Source organism: Ammodytes marinus (assembly GCF_949987685.1).
Source record: "Ammodytes marinus genome assembly, contig: scaffold_214, whole genome shotgun sequence".
Taxonomy (NCBI): Eukaryota; Metazoa; Chordata; class Actinopteri; order Uranoscopiformes; family Ammodytidae; genus Ammodytes; species Ammodytes marinus.
In genome coordinates this window covers 1-10,000 of record NW_027648475.1, presented here as the reverse complement: position 1 = coordinate 10,000, position 10,000 = coordinate 1, and the positions used below count along the sequence as shown (strand labels likewise).

General features: G+C 42.2%; 2 protein-coding genes across 2 annotated transcripts in view; both read left to right on the top strand.

The window, feature by feature from the left end:
• Positions 1 to 307, top strand: part of LOC307270481 (chromobox protein homolog 2-like) — a gene marked incomplete at both ends in the record, with an annotated part of 8,981 nt that extends 8,674 nt beyond the window's left edge. Inside the window, one exon of the mRNA XM_080054364.1 lies at positions 1 to 307. This exon is cut by the window's left edge and continues 360 nt beyond it. Within this exon, the coding sequence (XP_079910490.1) occupies positions 1 to 307 (307 nt within the window).
• Positions 308 to 2,461: 2,154 nt separating this feature from the next.
• On the top strand, positions 2,462 to 8,968 carry LOC307270479 (cytochrome c oxidase assembly protein COX11, mitochondrial-like). The gene is made up of 5 exons (XM_080054362.1): positions 2,462 to 2,533; positions 3,536 to 3,889; positions 6,302 to 6,457; positions 7,659 to 7,784; positions 8,208 to 8,968. The coding sequence occupies exons 2-5, from the start codon at positions 3,569 to 3,571 to the stop codon at positions 8,400 to 8,402; spliced, it is 798 nt and encodes a 265-aa protein (XP_079910488.1). The 5' UTR covers positions 2,462 to 2,533; positions 3,536 to 3,568; the 3' UTR covers positions 8,403 to 8,968.
• Positions 8,969 to 10,000: the final 1,032 nt, after the last annotated feature.

Here is a 10,000-nt window from a genome sequence, read left to right as displayed (position 1 = left end):
CGAAATCGACGATGACGATGACGAAGACGACGATGATGACGTTGATGATGTCAGAGAAAAAAGGGGAGGAGGGGGTGGAGCTATCTTTCCTAGCAACAGCAGACCCGGCCTTGGCAACAACAACATCAACAACAACATCAACAATGGCACAGAAGCCGAGATTCATTCGGACACGGAGTCGGATTGGAGGCCGGCTAGGAACATTCTGGAACACGTTTTCGTCACCGACGTCACAGCGAATTTCATAACGGTCACGGTGAAAGAGTCGCCGACCAGCGTGGGGTTTTTCAACTCGCGCAATCACTGACAGTGTTTTGTTGTTTTTGTTGTGCTTTGCTTTTGCTCTTCTCATTTTATTTTTGGCCCTAAACCCCTTCCATAGTTTTCAGATTTGTCCCTGCGTTCCAATCCCCCATACTTCAAAACTATTACGTATGCCAAAAAAAAAAGAGATTTAGGATGTCCCCAAATACATGCATGTCAAATTGCAGTATGCCAAAAATTACCCAAGATGCCCCTCTAACTAACTCCAATAGCATTTTGGAGTATTCGTCTTTATTCTTGATGACATTTCTCGACATAATGAAGAAAAAAAAATCTTCCTTATCTGATTTTTTTTTTCTCTCCCGTCTGTGGCCCTAAAACTCTTCTGTACTTTAGTATGTAGTGTAGTAAAAAGGAAAAGTATGTGATTTGGAACGCAGGGATTGTTTTTATATGAAGGAGTAACATCACATGCCTCTCTGCCATGTTTTAACGGATTATAAATACATATATATATTAAAGGAAACATTCTGTGTCTTTGGTACGTTTTCATATCTCATCTGGTTCCTTGTAAAATAGTTTTTTTGGTCCAAAGGTGTCAGTGAATGTGATTTTAATCCATATTTTGTATTATTATTGTTGACAGTATTCCTTGCACTACTACTTCTACACAGTGGCTGTGTTCTAAAAGCCCTACTAATGTCTTACTCATACTAAAAGCCCTACTAACGTTCTACTCATACTCATTTTGGCGTCAATTTGAGTATGTTGTGGTTGTGTATTCGAGTTTCTGTAGGCGAGAAATGCCCGGGTTAGTACTTACTTCCGGGAAGATTTTGTGTATGGATCGATAGGTTACTTTTCCTACTCAACCCGCCCCACAATGCATTGCGTCTTTTCAAACGACACAGAAGTTTTTTTAAAATTATTCTTTATTGCTTCTGTATACTTCAGTGTAAACGGTCCGACGAACCTCGCATACACAATGGGTGGTTAAGGAGACAGTATGTAGTATATACATGTTGAGTATGTAGGAGGGAGGACGTTAGTAGGGCTTTTAGTATGCAGTATATATATGTTGAGTATGTAGGAGGGAGGACGTTAGTAGGGCTTTTAGTATGAGTAGGACTCTAGTAGGGCTTTTACAACACAGTCACACAAACGTCCTTATCAGCATTCCATCAACACTTATATTTACCGAGTTTTATAACATTTTTTACTATGAATACCGTCTCAGTGTCTGTTGGATTTCAATCTGTGTTAATTTATATCTGTAAATATTTTGTTTTTCTTGTGATAATCTGATATCTATCTGGTGCTCATAACACACACACACACACACACACACACACACACACACACACACACACACACACACACACACACACACACACACACACACACACACACTAGCTTCTCATGTGTGTAGCCTGTGTGCCTCTATTTGAAATAAACCATTAAAATTGTAATTTAAAGTATTTTGTGTGTTCATGTTATCACTAGCAATGTTTAAAGGGTCACTACACAGTTTCAGAGGAGGGGGTTTGTTTACATTCACAGAGCCTGCAGTTAGTTTACTAAACATATTTACTCTACGTGTGATTCTTAGTATTGAATAATTCTATCATCATAAACCAAAACTAAATTATGTTGAGGAACCTGGAACCAAACGTAAGACTAGAATACGTTTGTAAACCAAACTGTGGGCCCTGCTGCTGTAAACAACAACAGTGAAACAATTTTTACAAAATTCTAAATTGTGTTTATTTGTTGGTAAGGCAAGGCAGGTTTATTTATACAGCTCAATTCAGGCACAAGGCAAAACGTTCAAAGTGCTTTACAGGGGCAAGAAATACATCAAGATTAGACATTTGAAATTGCATTTAAGAGATGGTAAAGACATGGAAAATACATCAAGATTCAAGATGATGCACAATTTTATAATGTGCTTCCTTTCACTGTGGAAGGAGTTAACGAAAATTAGAATTCCTTACAGATTGTCCTCTTGGAAGGGGCTTTAAGATGAGTTACAGATAAGATATACTTACATCATCCCAGCAGGAAAAAAGTAGGTAAAAAAGGCGACCGGTGTTTATTGATCTATAATTAAAAGTGACATCTGGTTGTGTATACTCAGGCGGAACCTTTCTGCTCTCGTCTAAAACCTAAACGGGGAGCTAATTCCGCGTTGCACACTCGTTATGTATGTTTCCGCCAAACATGTTTGGTAACACCACACTGCAGCGGGGATTAACTCTTCATTTCTAAGGTAAATTCACTGTTATTTAAGGCTTATTTTAAACATAAATCAATTAATCTTTTGTGTATATAATGTTCTAAATTAATATTAGCTGTGTTAGAAGTCGGACAGTGGCTGGAGGTCACACACACGTATCCATAGCACAAAACTCCCCCGAAAAAAAAGCAGAATGTAACTTTTAATTTAGTTTATCACACATGGAAATAGATTTTCTTAAATAACTGAACACATTTCTGGATTCTTTAGAGTCTGTTGGTGAATTCGGCATAGGTTTAATCCACAACAATATAATTAAAATGTCATTCTTTGTTAGAAATTCTCGCTTTCCGCTCGTAGTAAATTTGATATTTCCTGGTTATAACCATAGACATAACACTGAAAGAGATGCAGAATACAGAGGGATTATTCTGCCGAACGGAAGAGTGACTGTTACGAAGTTAAGGAAAGTTATTTAGACTTTTTACTATCAACATATCTCGGGGTTTATTGAGAGTTATTTCGTTAAAGTCTCGCCTTTTGAATGGAGTTTGTTTTTGGAGAGAACATGCTGTAGGTAGCGGTTATTATTATTCAATATTTTTATCATTTATTATATGAATATATATAGGCCGAAAAGTGTGAAATTCTCACTTTTATTGAATGTTTTTTAAACCAAACTGAGTCTGTACAAAGTTGTGTTGTGGTCCTTAAAAAGTCTTACATGGCAGTTGATTATCCAATGATAATAAAAACCTTACATTGTGTGTATTTAACTTTTCAATTCCTTTCATAGTTATTAGACATTTTGAAGCTTTTCCCAGTCTTAAAGTAAAGGTGCAGTCAGTGATTCTGGAGAACGCTTGTTGTCAAAATCACTTTTTGTCAAAAATCTCTGAATATCTCCTCATGATCCACTACCTGTCTGTACTGTTTGTATGCTAATTTTTTAGTGTTAATAATACACAGCCTAGGCTCTGTAAACTAGTATGTTGCTAGCTACATTTCTTATTCATCCAGTGTTGTGTGTTTTAGGTTAATTGGACCGACTTCATTTATCCCCAAGCCATGTTGCTCCCTCTTGTGGCGAGTCGCTGCCACTGTCTTCTTCCGCCATCTTTGTTACGATGCGTCCGGTCAAAATCATCATCTCATCTTCGTCTTCCCGCTCAAACCGAGGCGTTTCTACAGCGACGGAAGCCCCTCCCCTTTCACAAACACCAACTAACCAATCAGCAACACACGAGCGGCAAACACAGGAAGTCCAGGAGTCAGGAGGACCAATGGAGAGCCAGGAATAAAACCGTGTTGACGTACATCGCGGCGGCCGGAGTGGGAATGATCGGACTGTCGTATGCCGCTGTGCCGCTGTACAGGCTCTACTGCCAGGTGAGGGGAACAGGGCTTTAAATAAGGATTGTTTTAAAGCTGTAGTGCAGAGGTGTCCAAACTACGGCCCGCGGGCCAACTGCGGCCCGCGGCCCGCTTTTTATTGGCCCGCGGCCGATTTTAAAAATATAATGTAATATGGCCCTTTGAATTTTTTTTAATTTTTTTTAAATTTTTTTTGCATTTCTTAGTTAACCCACTAGTGCAGGGGTGTCAAACACTGATTGATTGGCCCGTGGCACATTTTAAAAATATAATGTAATATGGCGCTTTTAATTTTTAAATAATTTAAATGCACTCATTATATTACAGAGAAATATGTCCCATAAAAGAAAAAGAGCACCAAGCCCATCCCAGAGGACCCTGCATAATATTTTATTTTAAATTAATATTATTATGGAAAATCTATGTGTCCTTCTCCAATAGCTTCTAATTCATCTGACACAGTGTCTCCATTTTTTTTCATACAAAATTCTTCAGATTTAGCCCCTTAATTTCCCTCTCAAAGTGCACCAGATTCATGCATTTCACTTTAAAAACTTTAAAAAATCTCCCGGGGGGGACATACCCCCGGACCCCCCTAGGAGGGTCGGGACCTCGGCTGGATACTATTTTCACCCTGCTGGACATTGGAAGCAAAAGCAGAAAACACTGGGTGTATCAATGGCATATAAACAAGAGGGGGAATGTGTCTGTTTAATGTGCAAGAAAAGTGTTGCCGTGAAGAAGGATTACAATTTACGAAGACACTATGAAGCTAAACATCAGAGCAGCTACATGTCCTGATAAATGTATTATTTTTGCAAAGTGGCCCGGCCCTTCGTAGATTTTTCTGTATGTGGCCCTCAGTGCTGTAGTGTGTAACTTTTAGCTAAGGAAATAGGGCTGACATTTCCTTTAAATACTACATTTTTGGATTTTTTTATATTTTTTAAATTTAATTTTTTTTAAGGAACACAAACACACAACTGAAAACACAAACAAAAGACAAAATAATACAAACAACTAACATGGCGTACTCTACTTTCTAAGGACATTGTTTAAACGAAAGGTAAATGTTTAAGGAATACTTCACCCATACATAACCAGCGTTCTATCGTTATAAAATCACTATTATAATATAATGGATGAGGTTTTTCTTCCCTCAGTCTTCCCTCAGTCTTCCCTTGGCCCAGCTGTCCTGTTAATCCTAACCCTACATTTTACTAAGTGTGATGTCACACATGGGAAAATGTAGGGTTAGACAGTGAGACCATAAATCACTCTTTCTGCCTTTTCTCAGGCTAAGATGATCCGATTAAATTTTTTGTTGCACATTTATACTACATAGGATCTCAGAGTTCAATACACCTTCATATTCCCACCGGTGAAGTAGGTCTTTAAGCGCTGCTATATAGTCAAGGATAGGCTGCCGTACATTGTTCTGCTTTCCCTGAAATCTCATAACTTTTTTTCTGTCTGTCTCATTTTGTTTTCTGTCTGTCTGTCTATGTCTCTGTCTGTCTATGTCTCTGTCTGTCTATCTATCTATCTATCTATCTATCTATCTATCTATCTATCTATCTATCTATCTATCTATCTATCTATCTATCTATCTATCTATCTATCTATCTATCTATCTATCTATCTATCTATCTATCTATCTATCTATCTATCTATCTATCTATCTATCTATCTATCTATCTATCTATCTATCTATCTATCTATCTATCTCTCTCTCTCTCTCTCTCTCCCTGTCTCCCTGTCTATCTCCCTGTCTCTCTCTCTCTCTGTCTCTCCCCCCTCTCTCTGTCTCCCTCCCCCCCTCTCTCTCTCTCCTCCCCCCCTCTCTCTATCTCTCTCTCTCCCTCCCCCCCTCTATCTATCTATCTATCTATCTATCTATCTATCTATCTCTCTCTCTCTCTATCTATCTATCTATCTATCTATCTATCTATCTATCTATCTATCTATCTATCTATCTATCTATCTATCTATCTATCTATCTATCTATCTATCTATCTATCTATCTATCTATCTATCTATCTATCTATCTATCTATCTATCTATCTATCTATCTATCTATCTATCTATCTATCTATCTATCTATCTATCTATCTCTCTCTCTCTCTCCCTGTCTCCCTGTCTATCTCCCTGTCTCTCTCTCTCTCCCTCCCCCCCTCTCTCTCTCTCTCCTCCCCCCCTCTCTCTCCCCCCCGCCCTCTCTCTCTCTCCCCCCCGCTCTCTCTCCCCCCCGCCTCTATCTATCTATCTATCTATCTATCTATCTATCTATCTATCTATCTATCTATCTATCTATCTATCTATCTATCTATCTATCTATCTATCTATCTATCTATCTATCTATCTATCTATCTATCTATCTATCTATCTATCTATCTATCTATCTATCTATCTATCCCCCCCTCTCAGGCTTCCGGGCTGGGGGGTACAGCGGTAGCAGGACACGATGCCGACCAGGTGGAGACCATGACTCCTGTGAAAGAGAGAGTCATCAAGATCACCTTCAACGCAGACAGACACGCAAGCATGCAGTGGAACTTCAGACCTCAGCAGACAGAGATATATGTGAGTTATATAGATAGATAGATAGATAGATAGATAGATAGATAGATAGACAGGCAGACACGCAGACAGACAGACAGACACGCCAGCATGCAGTGGAACATCAGACCACAGCAGAGCGAGATATACGTAAGAGAGTAACCACTGTATCCATACTTCGCTTAGATATATAGATAGACAGACAGACAGACAGTCAGTAGATTGATATTATTGTTGGATTAGATAGATAGAAAGACACAGACAGACAGACATGCAAATGAAAGTATATAAACATGTGAAAATTAGATGTAAAGTGAACATTAAAACAACGTGTGTCTCCCTCCCTCCCTGCCTGTCTCTCTCCCTCCCTTCCTGCCTGCCTGTCTCTCTCCCTCCCTTCCTGCCTGCCTGTCTGTCTCCCTCCCTACCTGTCTCCCTCCCTCCCCCCTCCCTCCCTACCTGTCTCCCTCCCTCCCTCCCTCTCTGTCTCCCTCCCTGTCTCTCTCTCTGCTTCCCTCCCTCCCTCCCTCCCTCTCTCACTCCCTCCCTGTCTCCCTCCCTACCTGTCTGCCTGTCTCCCTCCCTCCCTCTCTCCCTCCCTCCCTCCCTCCCTCCCTCCCTGTCTGCCTCCCTCCCTCCCTGTCTGTCTGTCTGTCTGTCTGTCTGTCTGTCTGTCTGTCTGTCTGTCTGTCTGTCTCCCTCCCTCCCCCATCCCTCCCTACCTGTCTCCCTCCCTGCCTGCCTGTCTCCCTCCCTCCCTCCCTGTCTGTCTCCCTCCCTCCCTCCTTGTCTGTCTGACTGTCTGCCTGCCTGCCTCCCTCCCTCCCTGTCTCCCTCCCTACCTGCCTGCCTGTCTCCCTCCCTTCCTGTCTCCCTACCTGTCTCCCTCCCTCCCTCCCTCCCTCCCTCCCTCCCTGTCTCCCTCCCTATCTGTCTCTCTCCCTCCCTCCCGCCCTACCTGACTGTCTCCCTCCCTCCCTCCCTCCCTCCCTACCTGTCTCCCTCCCTCCCTTCCTCTATGTCTCCCTCCCTCCCTCCCTCCCTCCCTACCTGTCTCCCTCCCTCCCTCCCTCCCTCCCTTCCTCCCTCCCTCCCTCCCTACCTGTCTCCCTCCCTCCCTCCCTCTCTGTCTCCCTCCCTCCCTCCCTCCCTCCCTACCTGTCTCCCTCCCTCCCTCCCTGTCTCCCTCCCTCCCTCCCTCCCTCTCTACCTGTCTGTCTGTCAGGTGGTCCCAGGTGAAACGGCTTTGGCGTTCTACAGAGCGAAGAACCCGACAGACAAAGCCATCATCGGGATCTCAACCTACAACGTGGTTCCCTTTGACGCAGGGCAGTACTTCAACAAGATACAGGTGTGTGTGTGTGTGTGTGTGTGTGTGTGTGTGTGTGTGTGTGTGTGTGTGTGTGTGTGTGTGTGTGTGTGTGTGTGTGTGTGTGTGTGTGTGTGTGTGTGTGTGTGTGTGTGTGTGTGTGTGTGTGTGTGTGTGTGTGTGTGTGTGTGTGTGTGTGTGTGTGTGTGTGTGTGTGTGTGTGTGTGTGTGTGTGTGTGTGTGTGTGTGTGTGTGTGTGTGGACTTGGACATGTGGCGGGGAGACGGGGGATCCAACCACCGACCCTGTAACCCAGTGGACGACCGAACCGCCCTACACACTCACTCACTCACTCACTCACTCACTCACTCACTCACTCACTCACTCACTCACTCACTCACTCACTCACTCCCTCCCCCCCCAAAAACACAACATACCTGAATTGTCCCTTGTCTCTCTCCGTAGTGTTTCTGTTTTGAGGAGCAGCGTCTGAATCCCCATGAGGAGGTGGACATGCCCGTGTTCTTCTACATCGACCCAGAGTTCGACACGGACCCTCGTATGGCCAGAGTGGACACTATCACTCTCTCCTACACCTTCTTTGAAGCTAAAGAGGGACAGACACTTCCCCTGCCCGGATACAGCTTCAACAAGACCTAAGAACTAACCACAAATATGGACTGTGTGTGCAGTGAATATATTGGTCCGAGAAGAAGGGGAATTTTATCTATCATCCAGGATTCTCGCTTTTGAATTATTTGCACGAGAAACATTTGTGTGACGTCGATTCCTTTTCTGTCTCGGTGCAGCCACTGCTTGAAAAACAATGTTCAATTAAATAAGTAAGATAACGGTGCAATGTCGTTGAGGAAAAATAGCTAAAACCGGTTATGATTCAGATGTAAAAAGTAATATAGACGTAAAATTAGAGACAAAATCTATTCTATAATATATTTTTTAGGTATGGCCCGAGTAGACACCATCACTCTCTCCTACACCTTCTTTGAAGCTAAAGAAGGACAGACACTTCCCCTGCCCGGATACAGCTACAGCAAGACCTAAAAACTAACGAGTGAATATCTCGAATGGAAAGAAAAAGGACATTGTACACTCACCGGCCACTTTATTAGGAGTGTGTGTGTGTGTGTGTGTGTGTGTGTGTGTGTGTGTGTGTGTGTGTGTGTGTGTGTGTGTGTGTGTGTGTGTGTGTGTGTGTGTGTGTGTGTGTGTGTGTGTGTGTGTGTGTGTGTGTGTGTGTGTGTGTGTGTGTGTGTGTGTGTGTGTGTGTGTGTGTGTGTGTGTGTGTGTGTGTGTGTGTGTGTGTGTGTGTGTGTGTGTCTCTCTGTGTGTGTGTGTGTGTGTGTGTGTGTGTGTGTGTGTGTGTGTGTGTGTGAATATCTCGATTTGAAGGAAAAAGGAAATAGATATATCGATGACTCTGTTGACTTTTGGAAGAATTTTCTCCAAGAAAGGGGGAAAGAAATGAACAAGGAACAAGATTTGAAACCGAGAAATATTTTTTTTGTCAAGAGTCTCGTGCAACCGCTGTTTGAAAACAATGTTGAAAATAATGTAATTTAAGAAAGATGTATAAACATTGGCTCTTTCATCTGACACAGTAACTGAGCAGATACAGCTATAATAAGGCCCAGGGTTTTTTACCTGCATAGAGAAATTTTCGGCGCCCCCCAAAGAGGATTTACCCAGCCCCGAAGGAAAATCACCAGCGCCAAAATGATAACATTTGAGAATAAATATAGCCATTTAAAACCTCTCCAAATTCAGCCCAATTTAAGGCATCCTTCTTGAGGGGCTGGACAATAACTTGAATTTTAATTTTGATACTATTACGGCTTCCCTCAAATCATGAAAACTAAATAATCGTAATTAAACTGTCAATGTTCCGTACGCCGGAGCATGCATGCGGGTCATGGAAAAGTCGGTCCGCGTACTGACCCCCCAAAGGCCCATTCTGAGCCAGGAAAAACCCTGAAGGCCTAACCATCAATATGGACTGTGTGTGTCAATATTGGTCTGAGAAAGAAAAAAGGAAAAATAATATATCGATGGCTCTGTTGACTTGAATATCTGTCCTAGAAGAAGGGGAATTTATCTATCATCCAGGATTTTCGTTTTTTTTTAAACATTTGCTTGACGTTGATTCCTTTATGTCTCGGTACAGCAACTATTCTATAATATCTTATATTTAAGATGAATTCTATAAATACTCCACAAAAGAATGATAACAATGGTTGACT

Excerpts from the sequence above, each read along its gene's own strand:
- LOC307270479 (XM_080054362.1), top strand. The coding sequence starts at position 3,569 with ATGTTGCTCCCTCTTGTGGCGAGTCGCTGCCACTGTCTTCTTCCGCCA. Across the intron at positions 3,890-6,301 it reads TGTACAGGCTCTACTGCCAG|GCTTCCGGGCTGGGGGGTAC; the intron begins GTGAGGGGAACA and ends CCCCCCTCTCAG. Across the intron at positions 7,785-8,207 it reads AGTACTTCAACAAGATACAG|TGTTTCTGTTTTGAGGAGCA; the intron begins GTGTGTGTGTGT and ends CTCTCTCCGTAG.